Here is a 24048-nt window from a genome sequence, read left to right as displayed (position 1 = left end):
CTTAAACCATCACATCCTCACATTTGAGAGGCTGAAACCATCAAATTCTTCTCAATAAAGGTCTTAATTGATCAACCAATTACCAATCTTATTGATTAATTTCCTTTTAATTGACCACCTTAATAATTATATTTCTCCAAGGTATTATATAATTTGTTTAATATATATTGCTATTGAAACTCTGATATTGTATTAGTACAAGTATCCAAAAAGTTATAATTAGAGCCCGACCGATATCACAGATATATCGGTATCAGTCGGATAGGTGCCGATATTGTTATATTACATTTCCAGACAGGTTTTACTGTTTCAGTGCAATGATGTCATTGTATACAATAATGTTTATTATTTAACTGTAAAATATCATACCTTCATCACATTTGAGGGATCAGGTGTTTATCTATATATTCTGTACATATAATATTATTGGCCAACATATCAATATCAGAATGTTTCACTGATATCGGTATTGGCCCCAAAAACCCAGTTTCAGTCGGGCTCTAGTGATAATACAGATACTAACCCTAACCCTAACGGGTTTATGATGACACATCTGTAATGCTGTATGTGAGGCAATACACCCATGTGACAGGTTAAAGGGTGGACAAATGAATAACAGTATTTAGTTTCAAAAATACACAGTAAGGTTAAGATTCAAACAAATGTTTCCTTTTTCGAGCTGATCATCATAGATGTATTTCAGTAATTATCAGAGCAGCAACTGTGCGGGAGTATAGGTGTGCCAATAGTGCTTAACACACAGCAGACAATGATGAATGTTAAAGCAGAGGCAACCATGTGAGGCAGCTCTGTGAGCAGGTGGCTGCCATCCAGAGGAGCAGATAGGGCATCTTTCTCCACCACACCAGCCCTGGCAGCTCACAGCAGAGTTGGACGTCTGCTGGCTGAATACCTGAGCTCTATGTAACCTGTCAGCTGCTCTATCTCTCACTTTATGTGAGAAAAAAGAAATGTTTCCTTCTTGCCAAAAACAAAAATGCAAGCACCTACACAGAGTTGGAACAGCTGTAAAGGGCCAAACTTTCTTACCAGTCCCTGCAGAAGGAATAAGAAGCTGCTTTCCCATCACAGAGGGCCTGGGGCCCCTCCACTCATCTCAACACAGGCAGAGAGGAAAGGCTTAGAGACAGGCTCTTGGATATCATTGGCTTTTGAAGTCCACTCTGAGGATTTTCCCAAGCCACAGTCAGGGCCTTAGGTAAGGACAAACATGCCATGTATTATTAACTGAACAGCATGGCAATTTGTTTCAATTTAGTTCATAGGGCCTTGTCGTCACATGCAGCCAAGCAGAGATGGCTGACTGCCTTTAATATAAAAATCAGAGTTATACTTTGCCACATAAGACAAGTGAAATATATTGCTGTGTGTAAAGTCAGCTCTCCACAATTATTCAATTTATTTGTTTCAATAGAATTAATTAAATAGAGGGATTAGATTGGTTCATGAATTAGTTAGTCCTCTTAAAGGACCATGATCCATTAGGAAACACTAATAGCTTCATTTTTCAATTTGAGACCTTTGCTCTTTCTAAAGAAGAATGTCCTCTGTCTTCCTCTGATGTTTTAAAACTCAACTTAGTCTGCCAGTAATTACAACCAAAGCTTGTCCATCAAGGAGTGATGTGACCCTACACCATTAACAGCACCTGCCAGCACAGTGACTGCAGGCTCCAAGGTTTGATAGTGCGAGGGGGGATTGGGACAGAAGAGGATTAGTGCGATAAGTGAAAGCTGCTCAGTGGTAAATGATGCTAGAGTGAAACATCAAGCTCACGATGTGACAGCCAGATGCTCAAACACTGCAGTAACTCTATTTGAACTGCAAGCAACAGGACTGATGAAGACGTTTCTGTGAGTTCAGAGAGCAGGAAGACTCTAGTGGCTGATGTGTGGACAAAGCTGGATAAAGATGGCACAACTGAATTGTTTGCAGTGTTAACTCCAGAAACTTCCATCTCCCAAAAATAACAGGACTCACAGCAGATTATAAAAAATAATGCAGCAGAGCCACATGTATCCTGACCTCCCTGAATGTGCACCTTAAATAGCAGTTGTTGCTGGTACAGTGATCACTAAGGAGAAACCAATTACCGACCGTCTGAGCATTCACGTCTATTGTAGGGAGATGTACTGTATAAGTGACACTGGACACAGTGATGGAACAGCTTAAACATGCGGGTATGTCTCTGGAAATAAAACTGTCAAACATGCCTCAGCCATTTGCAACAGCATCACCTAGGTGCACGTATAACAGGGCTTGACTCTGGTTATAATGTTCCATCTATTGTGCATCGTATCAATGTGTGCAAGCTGTAGTCATCCAGAATGATCCACTATCCTGGCAGTCACTCCCACTGCTGATGGACAGAACTGGACTTATTCAAATCTGAAAATATAGTGAGCATCAACTGCTAACTGCTGATCGATTTCACGACCAACTGTGACCTCACAACAGTGATATGTACCGAACCCTGGATTTTGTGTAGGTCCCAAAAATGCTGGATCCTACAACTCCTATAATACGACCAGTAGCGTTTCTGCCAAACCCTTCCTACCTTGTATAACGACACATCTACACATCTACAAGCTGAAGCTGAGGTAATCTTGATGACTGCACCATGACATCATCTGGATTCTTCTCTCAGACTTGGCAAAGCTCCACAGAGTATAGTATTTTTCACAGTACTCCCCGAAGCAAGAAAACAGACAGTGATGTATAACATTAGTGGAGATCTCCCCAAAATGTGGATGCGACTGGTGCACTAAACTGAGACTTGTGCAAAGTAACTATGATGTTCTCAACTGAAATATTAAGACTGCCTATCCATCTCTGCATCATTTTTGACAGACGCTACAAAAGAAAAAAAAAAACATTCCAATCCAGACATTGTGAAAATATAATAAAGTCCTATTATTTTTCACAATGACACCCCGAAATCTGTCATGACGCCCTGATTTCATGCTGATGCGGCGTGACAGCTGTGGAGGAAAGTCATGGCAGGTCTCAGTATCACCACACCCGGCCCTCTGAAAGCTGCTGATGTCCCCTTCACCGGATCCCAGGGGCCACACAGCTTCCAGGCCGCCACCTCCCCCTCCTTCCGCTATCTCTCTCCACCTTATCTGACACTTCTTTATGTTCCTGTCAGCTCAAGAGCGGCTTGGTTTATTATTCAGATTTCTAGCATCTGCATAGTAACCATCCCTCTCTGCACCGTTTGCTGCATATGACCCGATATGCCCAAATGGCCCCGGTTACTAATGCATACTGACCCCAGGAATATGAGATGATGAAATGCTATTACTGTTCTACTAGGACCCACCACTCTGTTGGTGCTTACTCAAACACACCGACACAGTGTAGGTCTTTTTCGAGGTGAAAGATCTAGGTCAGGGGTGTCAAACATATGGCCTGCGGGTCAGAAGCAGCCCACCATGGGGTCTAATTCGGCCCACTGGATAACGGTGGTATTCTTGCTGATTTTCACTCATCAATTTATTAATTGACTTGAATTGTGATTCAGATTTGAAGGACACATTTTCCTCTGTATTTTTTCATTATCACCAGAGTAACCCCAGGTGGTTTATCATAGTAAAGTTATAAAATGTCAAGTTATATATATGTTCTATATATCTTAGATATGATTTATAGTTTATTATGCAATAGTTTTACTGTTTGGCCCGCCTGAGATCAAATTGGGCTTTATGTGTCCCCCGGACTAAATGAAGTTTGACTCCCCTGATCTAGGTGGACAGAGTTGTTTGCATCTCCAGGTTAAACTTTAAAGCACATTATATTGTTTAAACTTGTAATCATAAAAGCTCAGAATCAGTACCTCTAGGATTGTTTTTTTTATTGAAAGGATACATTGATTTACAGCTATGTATACCACATCTACAGACCTGGAGTCTAGCTTATAGAAAATTACCACTGTTTAAATTTCAATATTGTTTAAAAAAAAACAAAAGAACAGCAGTTGGATGTTTTCCAATCATTTGAATCTTGTAGCTTTAAAACAGCACACAGGAAACATGCTGGCAAAAGATTAGATGACCCAAATAATATGACAGCTGTTATGAAACTACATCAATAGTGTGCTAATTCTGGAGCTAGATAGTAGAATTCTCCTTCACTGAAACAGTAACATCACAGTGTATTCCAGGACACGCGGCCAGGTTTCTTTGAATTGCATCAGAGGGAGAGTAGGCAGCTTGTGTTTTTTTTTTTTTTATCTGCCTTGTTACAGCAGGATACAGAGGGGAAAATGCCTTTGGGTTCAAACCAAAACAGCCCTTGTTGTTGGTGAATGAGGGGTCAAGTGTTTGATAGCCAGGTGCCGTCAGGGGAGAAAAAAAGCAGGTGTGGGGAATAAGGAGGTTTATGATCACAACAGGAAGCCAGCTCTGTGGAGCAAATATTCAGGTGTATAAAGCAAATAAGCACATTGTGAAATAAATAACCAGATGCACAAATGACAGACTGGCAGTTGTAGCTGGGGAACGAATGCATACATTACTGAAGCAATCATGTGCCTTTCCACAGCTCGTGGGGAAAATAACAGTATTTTGTTTGGAAGGTGGTGGTTTATACATTTTGCACAGTTGTCTTTTATGAAACTGGTTTCTTTAAAAAAAAATAATCATAAAGCTTATTTCTGACTCTCGGCTTACACCAAAACTTATTAAAGATTCAATAATACCTCAGATATTTATGCATTAAACAGGGTAAGAATAGCAGTCACGCTTATCTCTGCTCTTTTTTCCTCTCTTTGCTCTCCTGCCGTTCTTGTCTTTTCTCTATCACTTTGTTTCCCTTTCTTTTCTTTCTACTAATGCTTATCTCTAATCTTATTTGCATTCAAATTACCTCACCAGGTGGTACACCAATCAGAGGTAAGAATGCTGGGTACAGAAAACATCCAATCATCCTCCTCTTCCTCTTCACTGAGCCCTCTCATCCACCACCTCCTCCTCTTCCTCCTCCTCCTCCTCCTCCTGTCATCTCAGTGTCCTCATTTCCAGATGTTTGTCCTTTTTCGCTTGCTCCGACACTTTCTCTGCCGTCAGTACATAACCTATCTGAAGTATAAAGGTCCAGCCTTAATGTCATGGAAAAGACATTAACAAAACACAATGACAATGTTCTAAAATGACAACTTACATCTGATGCCCCAGACCATTTATACGTTTACTAGTACAGTTTACTGAGATAGCAAGTCCAACAATCATTATTCAAGCTTGATCAAACAGTGTATTCATGGAAAATAGAACGTGGACAATCAAGCTTTCAGTCAAACTGCAAGACATAGAATTACAAGCAAAAGTACACAATTGGGTTGTGTTCACACCTAACATGTTTGGTGGTCAGTTTTTCATAATCAGTCGTCTCATTTAGAGGTCTCTGGTTAATCTCCAAATTGTGTTCTAGCACGTTGATTCCACATTGGATGAAACAAATACATTTAAAAGACAAACTGCCACTGCATTATCATACGCTTCACATCTGCTTTTATCCCTTTTTCGTGGTAGAAGGAGAGAAATAGCAGTTTTGAAAAATGAAAAAAAGAGCATTTATAGTTTCTTTATAGTTCAGAGGGTTTCTTGCAGCTACTATTTACCCTCTGAAGCAACTGGAGACATGAGCCTACATATCTAGACCCAAATCTATCAAATGAAGTCATGCTGAGACCACTTCAAAAAAGGACCAACGCAGCTTTAGAGCGACTACAGAAAGTAAAGACAGCTTTCAAGTGCTCATGAATGCAACTTTACTTGCCGTTTTGATTATTAACTGTGAGGGGAACAGGTCACCAAAGACTGAGTTAATGACTGAAAAGAACCAATAGCTGCAAACATGAAGTCATATGATGATGTAAATGATATTAAACGATATAAGTTGCCTATACAGATCAATTATATGACAGTAGCACCTTACACTGTAAATAATTTTACTGTTATTTTAGCAGAAGATTCTCTATGCACAGTGGCCGTTCCACTTTTACCATAATAGCTGGAGAAGCTGCGTCTGTTTAAAATAGAAATGCTCAGACAAAATTGAACAACCCTCAATATTTCATCAGCTACAGGTCCGGGTCCGGATTAGAAAGCGTCCAGATCCGGATCCGGACCGCGGTCTGCCTATTATTGACCTCTGATCTAGAGGAACCAAACTTCAGGTGTGAACACAGCTTTACAGTCAACAGGCAACATGGCAGCAGAACAGTCCATAGGCATCAGTAAGTTAGTATAATGAGGCTTTCAGACTCCATAAATAAAGGTTTTGTATGTAGATCAAATCCAGAATAGCATCCTCTCTACTTACATGTGTAGATTTGGTCAGTTTCTCTTTTACCCGCCTAGATCACGCTTCTGAGCTAGATCATGAGGTGAGCCAGGTAGCAGACCACCTTTGCAATTAGTAGTCTGCAAACTGTGTGTCATTGAAGTATTGGGGCGCGACATCCGTCTGCATGCTGCTTTGGAAGCTGCATAGAGAGCAGTAATGTTGCTGCACTATTAACGCTCAACATCTGAGGGGCAGAGAAAAGTTCCGGCAGCTTCATAGTCTTCAGCATCCATTTGCCATTCTCAGGAGAGAATGAAGCATTTTCTCCTAAAAGGCTTCTACCATCCAGAGGTGCTGAATGTGAAATGAGAAAGACAATCAGCACAAAATGGGAAATGTGGAAATATAGAAAATGAGAAAGATTTAACTGCTGCTGCACGTACTCCTCTTCACACTTTAGTGTGAGGCTGGGTCTACAGTCTCTTAGACGGACGCCCAAAGGGAGGAAGTTAAGAGCTTTGAACAACAACAAAAAAAAAAGAGTACACAGCTTTTTCATTATCACTCTAACATGTTTTGTGATATGTAGGAGGGAGGCTTACCTACATACTGTTTGTGAGTGTGTTTGTGTGTGTGTGAGAAAGAGAGAGAGAGCGAGAGAGAGAGAGAGAGAAAGCATAGTTTAAGGACATACCTCTAAGGCAGAATGTCCTTGCTGGCTGCATCCCAGATGAAGGTTGCTCTTCCTCCATCTCAGGCCACGCTGCCTACACCAGCTCCACCGGGGATGTGGCTACACACACATTATTTCAACCACTGACTTGTTAAAAAAAAAAAAAAACAGCTCTTAACATTGTGTTACAAACCCATCCCATGATGCATTTCAGGAATGTATTCTGAAATATATACTGTACGTTTTGACATTTTATTTTCCATGTTTCTTATCGTCCACTGCAAAACTGCATGATGTGTGTCACATTCACAGACAATATGTAACACCGCATAAACGCTAAAAATACATTTCTGTTGTCTGTCTCAGACTTAACCTCCCTACTGACAACTGAATATGAAATGTTGGCATAAATGCTGTGAGACTGTTATGAAATGTTTTAGTAATGAGTAGAGGTAAATCATGATGGAAGGTAAGTTACAGCTTATGTTTCACCTTTAGAATGCTTAATAAGAGGTATGTCTGTGTTTTAGAGCAGAGATCACAAATTAAGGTGGGGTCTTTGAAAAGCTAATGCAATATAGCTCACATATTAAACTAAAGGCTTTGAGCAACCACTTTATATTCACCTATAATTACTTCACCTTTTATGTTCCAAACATGACAAATATTCCATGTTTCTCTCTGTATGACATCACTGCTCCTGACACAGTGTTCAGACTGAAAGCTGTTGGGATGAAGTCTGCTCCCTAATGACATCATTTACTGAAAGGTCTTTTGAATGACATTTCAAATGACCAACCACAGACTGTTTGAAGAAATGGTGCTGCGATTATAGCAGAACAATGTGGAATTGGTATCTGTGGCCCACTATGCTCAACAAGTGGTATGGCTCACTTGTGCCACGGATATAGAAATACAGAGATGACAGCACCCAACCCCCACCACAAAGACATCACTAACTCTCCTAAAGAGTCTATGTAAAACAAAATGATCTGAGCCAGTAAGCACTTATTTCCCATTATGCATCATAAGATAAAGCAGGCATTATAACTTCACTGCATACGACACTAAGTGAATACATCACCATTAATACTTTCATGTTTAGAGCTAATTCTGTGTTCAGTTCAATAGTTCAAAACCAAACATCTCAACCTCTTGGGAAGCAGTAGATGTAACCCAGCCCACTAGATAACTCTGCAAAGTATGAAAATTACAGAAAAGTAATTCCCATTTTTCTGCTGATTCAGATATTTTTATTCCACCCTGACCAGAATATAACTTTCTGAAAAAACGATCAATATATATTGTGCTCATATTTAAAACATTCAGATATTGATCATCAATCAGAAGCTTCTGTGCAATGAAATTTCATTTTTCTTAAAACATCTCAGACTGTTTATATGTTTTGTAAATAGGTGGTTTATTATAGTAAATATATATATATATATATATATAAGATATATAAGATATATTATATAATATTTATAGATTATTATGCAACAGTTTTACTTTTCCGGCCCACTTGAGAGCAGATTGGGTTGTACAGTAAGAGGCCCCTAAACTAAAATGAGTTTGACACTCCTGGATTAGAGGGTTAGGATTAGGCTACCTGTGATCATTGTAGGGAAGGAACATGTCACTCAGTGTAAGAACAGGAAATATGAATATCGTCAGCCTTTCTTTCCCCCCCCCCCCCCTGAGATGATCATTGACAGAATTATCATTACTTCTCATTAAGTAATGAGCAAATCTTGGGTCATCTTGAAATGAATGATTATTGCTATAAATAATATAATATAATATAAATAAATGATTAGACATAGTATAGGTCTCCAAATACTAAACATCAGCCCTGAATGCTTTTGTTTAGTTTTTTGTAGGTATGTAATGAAAAAAGATCAAATTTAGGTTCATTTAGGAAAGTATGTGGACCAATAAGAGTGTGTGGGACTAGTGTTTGTGTGTCAGAATCAGATTACCGTGTGTGTGTGTGTGTGTGTGTGTGTGTGCGTGTGTGTGTGTTCTGACTACATGTGTGTGGTGCGAACCTGAACTTGTGACATTTTGGCCTCCCTCCCCAGGAGCGCTTCAGATTGAGAACAGCGAGGAGTCAGACCAGGGCAAGTACGAGTGTGTGGCAGTCAACAGCGCTGGGACTCGCTACTCGGCTCCGGCTAACCTTTATGTTCGAGGTAAGATCCCTCCCGACCCGGGCCGACCCCTCCCTGCTGCCATACAGGTCACCACCTTTAACAGTAATGTCCTCACTCGTCACCTCGTCTGCTGCCTCCTGACTGCTAATATAGGGGGAAACTCACTTCCTGGATCCCACTGCAGTGAAAGTTAAACCTGTTGATGCCTGTCCGGTCTCTGCTCTCACACCGCCATATCCTGCTCCCTCTATCTCCCTTTCTGTCTCATCTTTGTCTCCTGGGTGGTGATTTATGTATTTTGCTCCACTGCCCTGTTGTTAGTTTGCTTGACCTGCCTAACCTCACAGAGACGGGGGGGGGGATGGGGGGTTGTTTTGACTCGTCAGGGGTGAAAGAGAGGTTGGCTACAGTTCTGCCTCTTTGTTTTGGGGAGGTGGAGGGTTTGCATGTGGAGTCTTGCCTCAAAGAGAAGCTGACACCTTTTGCCATCGAACCTCCCGTGTGGTGAGAAGACAGGAAGAAAATTCCCCTCCAGTCAGCTGGATGCGCTGCAACAAAAGGTAGCAGGGTGAAAGGCAGCCTCGGGGCTTCTCATAAGTAGGCCTCGTCAACAAACAACTCAATTAGCCTCGACCCATATCAGGTTCTCAAAGGCAGTTTTTAAAGCATGAGTGTGATCCATGACTGCTTTATTCTCTTGTTCATGTGACATTTCCATTGACAATGCTCTTTGATGCAGCCCCCCCCCCCCCCCCCCCCCCCCCCCCCCCCCCCAAAAAAAAAAAAAAAGAATATCAAAGCTTCTGCATGCTAGATACAGCTAGATACAGCTAGTAGGTCTTTTATAAGCCCTGTGTAACAATACGTTGTATTATTTTTAATATCTCGTCAGGATTTGCTCATTTTGACGTGCTGTCACACAGTTCATTATATCCACTCATCTCGGCCTCTCTTAAAGGAGAGATGTTGATTTATTTCAAGTCTTTCTTAAAACTGCACTCACTTGTACAATATTATTGGCAGTGTTGGAGAGTAACTATTTACATATATAACGATTTTACATAATTTAATTACAGAATAAATGTAATTATAATCCGTAACAGTTAGTCTGAAAAAATGTTGATGATTACAAAGCGGGTTACATCTGAGGTCACACCTTTAAGATTGTGTTTATTTTTTCATATTTAACATATATTGCTGTTTTTAATTCTTTGAAATCAATATTTTTTATATTTAGTAAATAAATCATGATGTGGGCTTATTTGGAGCACACATGGGCTTAGATAATGTCACAGTACTAATTAAGCCCTTGACAGACTTTTGACTTTTTTCATCAAATATCTTTATTTTATATTCCAAAATCTACATGAATTAATGAACACTTTTTCAAATGAGAGATAAATGTTGCTTTGTAAGAAATGATCTCTCTTATAAATCATGTCAGTATCCATGAAAAACAGCTGAATTTAGATTTTGGTGCTTAATGGGAACACTTACCCTAACAGCTGAAAACATTGGTTAGAACATTAGAAAAGTCATCAAATGTAATAAGTTACATTACTTTGATGAAGTCATTGAAATAGTTACATTACTTATTACATTTTAAATAGAGTAACTAGTAATCTGTAACCTATTACATTTCCACAGTAACCTTCACAACCCTGGTTATTGGTCACTGATTTTTCCCCCTGTTCATATGGGCTATGAAGCAATTACCTTCAAAGAGTAATGACACTAAGACTTAGACTAATTTTGGAAAATACCCACTTGATTTGGCTTATCTGGACTGTTAAAGCCTCAGATTAACTTCAGTGTAGTCAGTCTATGTAAGTATTGCTTCATAGCCAGTATGAACAAGAGGAATAATTACAAAGACATGTATTTATACTAGAGTTGTATTAGAATAGAACTGAAATAAGGAAGAATGTATTCTTTGTGTTGGAATATTGTTAAAGTCTATCATCCATGAGAGAAATGATGCTGCTTAAGTTCATGTTTTCAAGCTCATACAATACTAATGTAAGTATTTAACAGACTAACTGATTCTACAGCCTTCTGTGAGCATCAGTCAGAAAGAGAAAAACTTATTTTCATTTAAAATAAACATTAGGTAAAAAGACTTCACGTATTCCTTCTGGCAAACCGGCCTGTGTGTGTATATGTGTTAGTGTCTGGGAGAAGCATATGGGCAAACAGATGTACATTTTTATTTTCTCATCATCATGGGCGCCTGCTTATGTTTTAAAATGGGAGAGCTAACTTGGTAATTAAAACTAATTTGCTGCATTTCTACACCACCTAACCTCCTGGATTACATCAGGAAACACTAGCCTAGATTAGTCAGATTAACCCTAACCCTGCTCTGAAGCCAAGAATGCATCAAGAACAGTTCATGTTTGGATAAATGAAATGGCCTCACAACAACCATCTAATTCCAATCTCACCTGTTTATTTTTCACACAGGTTCTAGTGGGAGCCATTCTCAATAGCACCACTAGCTGATGGAGTTGTAACGTTATACAGGAATGAATAATCATACATTTGGATCACTTCAAACTCAAATTAGTCAACTCAGAAGGTGACTTTTGCTCGTCAAGATTTAAAGAGCCATTCTACTCAAGGAATAGACTCTGAAACCACACTGTAGAGTAAACCTACAATTGACAGAATAATCATAATAATGAAAGCATAGTGCAGAGGCTTGATGAAAGCAGAGATCATCACATGGAGTGATGCGTCATCATGTTTAAAAATAATTCCACCCAAAGTCAGACTAAAACTGAAACTAAACTCCTGATTATTTGACTATTTGTTCATTCAGACACTTTTGTGCTATGAGAAAAAAAGCTCTTGTCTATCTCTCAGTGTGCTGTCCGTCTGCTCTTACTCTCCACTTGCTCCGTTACTCAGGCGCCTATGCTCACTTGAACCGATGCATCATCTTCCCATCAACAGACCAGAGTGGTCACTCCTTATACAAAAAAACTGCCTTTGAGAACTGAAAAAAACACTTTTCCAAAAAATCTCTCGAGTAAAAATGAAGATAAAAGTTTGAAGTCATTTTGTTGGCTGCTTCTACACGGCTGATTTCTTCATGAAAACTTCACACTTACACTGTCAAGAATATAAACAACTTTTATCCTTTTTTTCCCCCCCTAAAACAAACAAAGTCTGATTCTGAAATGTATGATTTGTTATTTTTTGCTTCTCTTTTCAAGGTTCCTGTCTGTGTTGCTTTAACCTTTAACCTCTCCAGGTGTGACGGTAGCTTATGTTTCCATTTCCATCTCACATATCTTCTCTGCAACACGGCACATGTTGCCAAAGCGTGTTCGTCTTCTTATCGTTATCACCTGTATGTTTCTCTTCATCTATTTTGAGTGTTTTCATATCTTTTTTGTTCTTTGTATTTGTCACAATACAACCTGTCCATAATGTCATATCCACTCAGTGTCATATCCACAGTCTGTATACCTTTTTCTGTTCATCTCACACAATGCTTATCCCTCTAATCAGGCAGCTGTTTCTCATCATTTACTGTGTTTTCGCTTTGTTTGCACCTCAGCTGCTGGACATGTGAGAGAGTATTTAGTGTTGTTGTGTTGTGTGTGAGAATGTTGTGTGTTGAATGTGTTGGCAGTATTGTTCCCAACACATTCAAAACTGTAAATAAGCTGCATATAAGACTTGAGTGGGAGCAGAGAGACGGTCTGTTGGTCCTCTTAGCTATTAAGAGATATCAGTGTGTACTGTGATGAAACGTAAGCAGTACACACATCTGAGGGACAGAATCTTCCATGATAAGATAAGATAAGATGAGATGAGATATTCCTTTATTAGTCCCACAATGGGAACATTTACAATATTGCAGCAGCAAAGTGCACAGTAAAAAAAAGCGCCAATAAAAAGAAGAACAGGAAGAAAGAATAAAACAAAAGAACAATAAATAATAACTAAGTACTATAGTACAACATATTATAGTAAATACTAGTAAAATGATCTTGAAAAAAGTCATCTTGATGTTGAGTGATAATATACCTGATTAAAGATTGTTATTGCACAGGTTTAAAGTGAACATATATAAATATATAGATTGCACAGTTGAAAGGAGAAGTAGACCTGAAATACCAAGGATGCTTCTCCTTCAGTCATTGAGCAATGACTGGAGCCTTTGGCCATGATAATGACCAATGATAATAATGTAACATGCTATGCACTACTTAATAGACTATGTAAATACAGAGAAGATGACAAGAAGCTTTAAAGCTAAATAGTAAGCAAATGGAGTTAAGATTAAGTAGAATATGAAATGTGTCTTGATGTGAGAAAACAAACCATGTAATGGCAATTTAGTTACTTACATATATTAAAAGGATCTTGACTAAAAATTGAAGACAAAAAGGAGAAGCCTATCAGTCCATTTACTGTGTAAAAGTAGTCAGACCTTCCTTTTTCAGTTCAGTTGAATCAGACTGTAGTTAGTTTTCCTTCTGATCTGAACACAGCGATCATATTGGAGTGCAGACCTTAAACATTTGTCCCCAGGACCCTTTTATAGGAAATGTTCACAAACTAATTCTGGAGTGGTTTGTTTGTGTTGGGAACATGATCCAACCTCTACAAGGCACACTCTATAAGCTCCTGTAGTCAGGTGTACTTTGTATGCTGGGATGCACAAAATCAACAGCTGCAGCTAGCCAGAACATGTATCAAAGTCCAACTAACAGCAAAGTACATTGGATTTGGCCAGAAAACCTTCTTCAGGACCGTCTTCCTGTGTGCATGCTCTTGTTCCCACCTCAGACACAACTAACCAATCAGCAGAGTGATGCATTTAGGCTTGCTTTGATTTTTTCTTTGTGAAAGGAAAGTGAACAAGACATTTACCAACTCATCCACATATTCAAACCAGCAAAACTCCTATTTGTTTGAAATGCACTAAAGTTAAGGTTAATATACTACATGCCCTGACTTCCACAACCTGTAAGCATAACATAACATCAAAGCAACATGTGATTGTCTCAGTGAACAGGACCAGGACTGTTCACTAGTACAGGAGAAATGCCTACAAAGATCAATATTCTAACATACATATGTGTGTGTGTGTGTATTATATTAGGAAAGACTTTCAGACAACATTATCATTAAATGCATGGGTGCCAAACATCCCTGTATATCTCAAGCATTTAAAGATTATAGAGCACATGTCATACACAGGGCAACTCAATGTGCTTTACATACAAAACTAAATATCAGTAACAACTGGAAACATTAACAACATACTATTGAGAAAAGAAAACCTAATTATAGTAAAAAGAGAAAAAGAAAACAAAAAGCTAGACTAAAATAGAGAATAAAATATAAGAGTGCAGCATAAAGATTCAACCACAAATTAAAGTAATATTGCATTTAAGGGTTAAATACTTCAGCATTTAAGTATATGTACTGGATACCGTTGTTATTATCATAGAAAAATGTGTTGTTAATGAAAAAGTGAGGCATTGGGACAATAAAACTGGCAAGAGTCGACTTTAAACCCTCCTTTTTAACATTTATAAGCAGTATATAAACATTAAATGTAGTTATATGCAGACATAAGGATATTGATACTGATACTGATTCTTTATGTGTTTTATCATATTGTCGTCATGTATTATGGTTATTCAACAAGAAGAAGGTAGTTTACATTAATAAACACTTTTGTTAGCTTAAAAAATACAAAAGCTTTGGTACTGAAATGATTCTCTGTTTATAATTTAAAAGAATGCCTTAAAGAACAGTGTATTTGAAATTTGGAACAGAGCTAAATGACTAACATGATCAAAAAATATGGTTTGATTTGGACTAGCCCTAACTGGTGGGACACTCTTCAGTCATTAACTAGGACCTCAGTGGGAGCACACATAGCAAATATGAAGAAATTAGACATATTTGAACAGTTTATTCATACACTACCTTAGTTAACATATTCATGTTTGCAGTCTGTATAAATCACACCTGGATTACCCTGTGTGTGTCCTCATCTATTAATGGGTAAGTGGACCAACAGTAGAGTCTCCAAGGAGTCAGTGTGCTCCTTTTAATGAATCTGTTCTCAGTTAGGAAGGGCCACATGGCAAAAAGAAGTACAAATTTCCAAGGTGAGTGTTTGACTAATCATGTCAGGGGCCATGTTTATGTGCTCATTGATTTCAGGGCTCGCCGGCTGAGCTCGCCGTGAGTCAATGGGCAGAATAAATGTGGGCAGTAACACACTGTCTGCTTTGTGTGCTTAATGAAGTCTGGTTGTCAGCAAGCCTCAGCCTCCTTAATGCTGTCTTAATTCACAGGCTCACACACTGCAGCAAAGTTAGGGACAGGGAGGGGAAAGTGTATGTGTGTAATTGTGTGTCTGTGTATCTATTTGTGTGGGCAGTGACTGACAACACTGTAACAGTTTTTCTACAGTTAGAGTTAGATTAGAACTGATGATCATCCCTATCTGATTCTGCTTTATGTCAAAGTGCTTCCTTCATAGCCTTTTGCTTTGTGTGTGTAATGGGTTTGCACTGCATTTTTATGTGCCATATGATGTGTGTGTAAGGGTGTGTGTGTGTGTGTGTGTGTGTGTGTGTGTGTGTGTGTGTGTGTGTGTGTGTGTGTGTGTGTGTGTGTGTGTGTGCGTGTGCGTGTGTGTCTCAGTGCACTGCACAGGCTATTGTCTCCACTGTGATTTCCTCACTCGTTAATGGATAAGCAGATATTTGCCTGTTTTACTCTCTCTGTTTCTCCTTGTCTTCTTCCTCCCACTCCTTATTTTTTTTTTCCCTCTGTTGTTTTTTTCTTTTCTTTTTTTTCCACTTTATCTTAAATCCCTCCATCACCATTGCACCCTGCCATCCAAATAAAAACAATCCAAACCTCACCACTCAGATCAACGGGAAGGTTGGTTTTTTCACTCTTTACTCTCCTTAAAGCCAAGGCCTGGCAGACTGGAGCCGTGCAGCGCTGGCATCTCGCCAGGCGCCTCAGGCCCGTCCCGGCCTCTCTCTCTCTCAGGACCCCAGCACCACAGTGCTCCCCCAATTGCACTCCCCTTCCACCCTTTACCCTGCTGCTGTAGTATATGCTGCCTTGCATCACATCACCCCTTTGAAATTTTGTGAAATGAGCATGATGTCCTGAAATACAATAAATATTCTACCTGCACAGAATGTGACAAAACATACATTTTACATGGACGAAGTGGTTGAATTTAGTTCTGATGCAGAAGGCTATGAAAGTATAAGCCCACTTCATGCTTGACACAGCCAATAGGCTTCACTTACTGTAGTACAGAGGTCAGGGAGTTTAAAATCAGTGTTTTTAGGAGTTTCAACTCATCAACGTGAACTTACTCCTAATTTACAATAAGGGCAGTGTTCCTCCTGATATGATCTGATGATGACACATTAGCACACTGTAATACCATGTCTATACAGAAAGCATAGCGTGACCAGCATGTTAGCAAAGCAGTAGAAGCAGTGAGTGCTCCATCTGTGTGTCTACACCAGAGGCGTTCAGGTACAGTGTTGAGTCTAGGTCACCTGTGTTTTGGAAGCCAATACAACACAACCACTAGTAATTGAAGTATCTGAAAGTGCAATCATCTTCAATTTATGATGGTGTATTAGGGCCCTATAAATAAAAACAAAAAAAACTGACCTGGAGGAGGGGGGATAATATTTCAAGAAAAAATTTGCAGAATTTCTGAGATTAAAGTCATAAATTTATGAGAAAAAAACTTGGATATAGTCTGATATTATAGTGGCAAATTTGCAAGAAAGAAAACACACATATTTATGAGAAATAAACTCCTGGTGAAAAAAAGCTATCACCTCATCCAGATGTGTATGTTTTATTTTTTTCTGAAACAGGCTCAGTTTGTTGTAATATCTTTTCAAAGTCCGGATGCATAGGATGATACGGTGATTCTGGGCTAAGATAACAAGCATCTCCGCAGTTTTATTTTTCTCATATATTTGTGACTTTATAATGTCAGAGAATATCTGAGTAATTTTTACCAGTTTAATCTCAGAAATTATTAAATTTGTTCTCGAAATAATACGCCACTGTATCAATTAAAGAAACCAAAGAAATATATATTTATAAAAGTGATTTAGGTTTAGTTATTGTGGATTTAAATTCCCCCAAAATTCTGCAAAGGCAAATTTGTCCAAACTAAGTGTTGTAGAATAACCAACAGCAAATCATTAATGTGTGAAGTGATTTTCGGGACACTACAGTGTATAAGAGTAGAGTTATTAAATAGTATCTATTTTCAGTGTTGCACTTTGTAGACGGTCCCTGCACACTGATCCCACAGCTGGCTATACATAGAGGAGTTTTATTAGTGTGGCTCAGAGGACGTGTAAAGTAATAAATCACTATGTAGCATTAATACAAAACATTATTTTAAAAAGCTGCTTTACTTGGCAAACATAACCTGTTCTTTACATCTGAGGAATACAAAATAAAAGACGTGTTGCTGTCACACACCTCACACCTTTCACAGGGAGGGAACATAATCTTCACATCATTTCAGCCCACAACATAATGTGAGTTCAGAGTTTGTGCTCACTTCACAAAATTGTGCCCCTGTGTCAGTCCCATGACACCCTCTCCAGCATGCTGATCATGTATTTTATTGTCTCGGCTAATTCAAAAGCATGGCTTGTCTCAGCTCTCATCTGCTGTCCGACCATCATCACAGTGAGCGGCAGGCTCCGAGCTCACGCTGCTTTTACCATGCACTTCTCTTATCTGTGTCTGCTGAAAAAACTCCACTCTCCAAGAGAACAAAATAGCCTCAGACATGTTTACAGCTTTTCCAAGACTCTTAAGAGTCTGGATCAGAAATGGAGGGGGAGTGAACCACTATTGGAGAGAATTGTGGCCCTGGCTGAAGTGTTTGTTTTTGATATGTGGATTTGCACACATGTGTTGAAGCTTGTTGGTCGTCTATCATTCTGCAGAAACAATGTGTTTTCCTGTTCCACGGCTTCATGTCTGAGATCAGAGAACACATATAGAGTTACTGCATGAATACAAAAGATCATATAGCTCATTTCAGATTTCAGTAACACTGCTTCTGTTTTTTTTAAGGAAAGGATGAGTTTAATGGTAGCAATGACAAAAGTGACTTCAATTATAGAATTTGCATTCCTGGCAGACTTGAAAATGAAAGAATCAATGACAGTAGAAAAAGGGCAGAGGATACTGCATATGAGAATGAATAGCTGTTACAAATATATTTGTCAGTATGCAGTGTATTTTTTGCTTTATGAACTTTTCTTTTTAACGTCATTTAAACTCCATCAAATCCAGAACAAGCACAATAGATAGACGAACATTCTAGAAGAAAAGGTTCCATTTATTATTTACATCACTCTTTTATTATGGTAGAGTAAGTGTAGATGCCTGACAAATGTAGGGGGAGAATAAGACTGCACATACAGTTGTCTTCCAATCAACTAAAGCAACCAATTAATAAATAAACTAGTAATCTTACCAGGACAGTAGCAGATGTATCTGTATCTGCATATGGATCAGTGACAAATAAGTGTTATCATCAGCATCAGGTTTGTTAAAATGTACATTTAGTATGTTTATTGGTTTTATATCATATGAAATGACATTTGCAAAATTTTATACCAAAAGTAACACTGAATGCAACTGAAAATGATCCATATACACTGTATTTCTGTGTACTTACACACATAATAATTACCTTTATTTAATATAAAAAGTTATAATGTAAGATCATGCCAAACTAGTTGATATGGTGTTTTATTGAGAATTTAGTGTTTCTAAGCAAGTTGAATTAGTTTTTATGGTTACACCACTTAGACATTTTTGCCATAATCCTCTAATATATTCTCTCAAAATGGATTAAAAGCAGACATTTGATGCTGGGTCCACAAAAAAAGAATGTGTGCAAGTTATTCATTTTTATTTTCACATTTTAACCCTTTAAATTTGACTAAACCACATGGACACAAAAAACCTCATTGACAGAAATGCCTGAGACACATTTGAAGTCATTTAGAAACAGTGTCTCCATTGCATAGTTTGTCCACCAGTTAAGGACAGAAAAATAAATTAATAAAAAATTAATTTTTACTGCCCAGTCAATAGAAATATCCACAACTGTGTGCAGTCCAGGCACTGTTGCAGTTAGTATCCTTTTCTATTAAAACATTATGTGTTATATATTTACATTCATTATTTGACACTTTATTGCCATTTCAACATAGCTGACAGGAATTCGGTTTGGTGACCATGATGTAAGTTTTTTATAATAGTTTGATGAAACATTTTGGATTATTTTTGAATATAGTTCAGCTGACATGTAGCTCCTACTTGAGGGAACTCAAGTTATTCTCATTGACAGATGATGACCCCACGCACAGAAACAGCCAGTTAGAGCTTTGTTGATGAAATAAAAAAATTCAGGGCACTTTTAAAGTCAACTTGTCAAACAGTTTGTACAGCTGCATCATTCTTTTCCATGCTTTCTTCCTCTATGTTTTTTATTTTTTGTGGATGTAGCTAGATGATCTCTTAATCCTGTTTACATAACAGTTTTGGTAAGGTTGTTTGTAGGTGGGATCAAAATTGCAAACGTCATCTTCCTACTTCGCAAGCTCAGTATTTAGTTATGCATGAAAAATATAGAAATTCATAAATACATATAAATAATGACAGAAAAATGGCCAGACAAACAGTGACAAGTGTGGATGAGTCTGACATAACTGTACAGGTCACTGTTCACTTCAGAATAAACTGCTCTTAAATACATTTAGATCAGATCAAGTCATTTGAAAATAACATCAGGGGGACAAATGTGTTGTTCCTCCCTCCTGATGAAAAAATGTTGCAGATATTGTATTTTATTCATGAAAAGTAAATCCTACACTTAGTCTCAGTTGTCTTTCTGTGTGTTAGAAGTAGCTAAAATCCACACAGTGTAAACGTTTAACCACCAGCAGCAAATGGGAACAATGAACCTAAAAATAAAATGAAACAGTGAACATCATTAGATGTGAAGAGATGCCATCAGTCCAGCTGAAGACTGAATGTTCCTTCTACCAGAGTTGTTTTAAAGGACATTCTTAATTCAGTATGTGTAATCCCTGCCCATGAATCATGCAGTGAGCATGCTGCTGCTCCTCCACCTGAACTACTGCATGACTTCCCTCACAATGCATACAAGACTGTTTGCTTTCCCACCCAGCTTAACTTCTCTTACAACTCCAGCTTTTTTTTTCTTTATCAGGACTTGGCTTCCCAAATCTTTTCAGTTGCCTCTCCTTTCCTCCCTCCTCCACCCCCCCCCCCCTCTCCCTCTCTCGCCTCTTTTCTCTGGCATGCCAATGAAGATAAGAGTTTGTCTGCATTCTAACTATCAGCTACTCCTTAATTGTGCATCTGTTGATCCTAAATGTCATCACGGTGACTCTGACAAATTCTCACTCCTGTCTCGCTCTTGGTGTCAGCACCTCAGTCATCCATCCATCCATCAGGCCATTGTCCAGACTGCCAGTAGCAAAAATAACATCAGTCTTAACTTCTGACACAATAAACTATTGTCATCGCATTGTGACCATCCTCCATGTCCACGGGTAACTTCATGGTTTCTAATTGACTAATATTGTAACATGATGGTTCCCTCAGTGCTGGCCAGCACATTGATATCATACAGCGTCAGAAAGTAGAGCTGCTGGACTTGTTGTTCAGTCTAATTATCAACAAGCAACCATCTCAGTTTTACCTGATTTGAATTAAATCAAATGTCTCATATTCTCATGGCAGGTACAAATTAATCAAATATCTATATCTACATATTATTTATGAATAAAGACAAAGAAAATACATTTACACCAGTTGTAAAAAAAATAGGATATCAGGATGAAACATGATTAAATAGTCCCTAAATAGCAATAGAACATATTTTTAAAACATATTTGGGTTTCCTTGCAGTGGTTTTTCTATTACCCCTCAAAAATGTATCAACATCCCCCAAGAAAAGCTGGAGGATTAGGCAATAATAAAGGACTACCTTGGTCTACCTTAGCTTATTCCACTGCCAAGGTGACCTGGACCCTGATAAGCAGGAGAAAATCCAGTCAATATAAGTGTGGGGGTCTTGGGATGAGATTGGTAGGGGGTCGGTGGAACAGTATTGCACTTTAAATCAATCTGACAGCAGTTTCACAAGCAGGTGGAAAGTTTGACTGTGCAGACCAGCAGACAGAACACTGATGATATCTCATTATCATGTTCAGATAGAAATAACATTACTTCTGGTATAAGTGTTACTGTCATTAAAGCTTATTTGATGAAGGGAACAGAATGTCTTGTTTTGAACTTCGTAATAAGAACTTGTTATTTTCAACCCTACTATTCATATTTCACACCCTCACAGTATGTTCCTGGTCTAAGAATCCCCTCAAATGTTGAACCACAGATCTGTTTAGTAAGCATCAATAGTCGATCTGACAGATCTGAAAAAACAGCTACTATCACACAATATCATGTCCTATTTTACCTAAGACATGAAAATATAACATAGCAATAATAATTGAAATGTATTTTATGTAAAGTGAAAATAACAAGAACTTTATTGAAGTGTGGGGTTTATTGTATAACCATTAGAGCCATCAGTCTTCACTGCTACATCATACATTTAAAAAATCCTCATAACTACTATCTTATTAAAACTATGAACTATTCATTTCACTAAAACACATGTCAATAGACAAACATTTGTAGCACCTATACAAAAGTTTTAAATATTTTCATTATTGTCCATTTTTGGCCCCTTTAAGAAAAGTCATCACATTTCAGAGTAAAATACATTTGGGGTGTTTTTAAAGGTGTCAAATGTCAAAATGGTTCAAATTTGACACAAACCGTATGTAAGGGTAAAAAAAAAGTTTACATTCATGGACAAAAATGATGTTGCATAGACTGCAACTAAAGAAAACAAGGTGCTGCATGTGAATGGAGATCAGCACCACAGCAGGCTGGACAGCTCCACCTCAGTCTCAGCAGGACTTGATTTTAGCCCCGGGTAAAACACACATGAAATGTTAGAGCTAGGCTTACAGTACCAGTCATACTTTCCCATTTACTTCCATGAAAAAGTGTGACTGGTACTGTACATTCAACAGTGAAATAACAGACAGTAATTTGATGTTGGCATTAGCTGTATACATTGATATTATACTAGAGATTGAGAGTTTTGCTGATTTAAGACTTATAGCATATTACACAAAGATAGAATCAGTCTTAATATCCCATTGAGAATATTCCATCATCCAGGCATGACAGCACATATGTGGGCTTCACACAACTTCCATATAAGAACGCCACCATCTTCCACATTATGTAGTACACCCCTCTGCACTGCTAGAGAACTTAAAGATATTCTAAGTAAGCACAAAAACATTAGAAAGAATGTAAATGTATCTGAAAAACTCTTAAAAAGAAAGACTTGCTTTCATCTCATTTTACAGCAATGCTGTGAGGATGAATAGTATATGAGTATCATGCCATGTAAAACTGAAATGTTTGAATAGTTGAATAGTTTTAATCCAATATTCTGATTGAGTACTTTGGAGAAACTGTACTGATGCAACTGCTGACCAGCCGAGGTTAATACATCCTAATGTAATGCTCTACACCTCCACTTTGTTGTGGTAAGGATATAACCAGGTAATTTCAATGTTATGATGTATATCAGTAAAATATTTGATGTATTTCTGGCTCTATTGTTTCCATTTACCAACACACACACACACAGAGCTTTGTCACTCTTCTACCGTAATCCAAACTTTTAAGAAATTCTATTCAGACTCTTCTCTGGCACACAGACCGTAAAATGTAATTCTTATTTATAGCTGGCACTTCAGTCGGAGCCAGTGTTGCTTCACAATGACTCAGAGACACAAGAAAATATTGCTGGGAAACTCTTCCTACTGGCCATGTTAGAGACAGGCCATCTGTGTGTGTTGGAAGATCAATGAGGAAATGAAATGTCAGAGCCTGGCCTTTACTGTGCACCAAGTTACAAGCTACAAGTTTACCACCCACATCATATTACTGGTCCCCTGACATACAGTACAACAACAAGAAATCATGATTTCCTGAACTCCAAATACATCTGCAAACATTTATTTCTCCATTAAAAAAACCTTTTTTAAATTAATTTAAACCAAAAAAAAAAATGTTTTTATGATAGGCACTTAGCTGTCAATCATGTGGCATGAAGGATATTGTGATTAAATGTTTTGAAAGTCAGAATTCTCAGTTTGAAGTAACAGTGAGTCATTGGTATTGATAATAATATTATTGAGCTGAAAATAAATACCTGTGCTGGAGGCCCGTAATCAAAGCCTCTAAATGGACGTCTTCCTTTCCGAGCCTGTCAAGTGCCACGCCAGCAGACAGTGTTGTTCTAGTATGAGCAAAGCCAGCTTTCTCTCCTCTGTCACAATAGCGTTATTGAGCACATGCACCATTAAGCCAAACACACTGTATTTACTTCCAGTTTCTACTACTTTCCACTTATCAACTCCAGCACCATTTATTCTCATATTACATCAGATTTTTTTTTTTTACGCTGAAAAGCAGAGCGAGACAATGTGTTACCTTGCTCGTCCTCTTCTTTACTTTAACCAGGACGAAGCCCTTAGAAAAGCCTCTGATCCACAGTGTAAGCTCCTCACACCCATACTCCAGCCCACAGCTTAAATCACACTTTGTGAGTCAGATTTCAAGACTCTGTGCTCGGCTAAGTCAGAGAGCGAGGACTTCACTTATGCAACATAGCCATCTGCATATTTAACGCTCCCACAGTACTGTTGCACTAATTCAGACGCAGTGTAATGA

The 24048-nt window shown here is 38.3% G+C and overlaps 1 protein-coding gene across 6 annotated transcripts in view; it reads left to right on the top strand.

Annotated features, from left to right (window-relative positions):
• Window positions 1-24048, top strand: part of ptprfa (protein tyrosine phosphatase receptor type Fa) — a 237993-nt gene that overhangs the window by 66732 nt on the left and 147213 nt on the right. For 3 of the 6 annotated variants that reach the window (XM_062423819.1, XM_062423817.1, XM_062423818.1), the window contains exons 4-6: window positions 4899-4916; window positions 9064-9174; window positions 16048-16059. In XM_062423819.1, the coding sequence (XP_062279803.1) occupies window positions 4899-4916; window positions 9064-9174; window positions 16048-16059 (141 nt within the window). The remainder of the gene's footprint in view (window positions 1-4898; window positions 4917-9063; window positions 9175-16047; window positions 16060-24048) is intronic. The other 3 variants (XM_062423814.1, XM_062423813.1, XM_062423815.1) reach the window with 2 other exon arrangements.

This window comes from Scomber scombrus, chromosome 8 (genome assembly GCF_963691925.1).
Source record: "Scomber scombrus chromosome 8, fScoSco1.1, whole genome shotgun sequence".
NCBI classification, from domain to species: Eukaryota; Metazoa; Chordata; class Actinopteri; order Scombriformes; family Scombridae; genus Scomber; species Scomber scombrus.
This window is presented reverse-complemented; position numbering and strand designations above follow the sequence as displayed.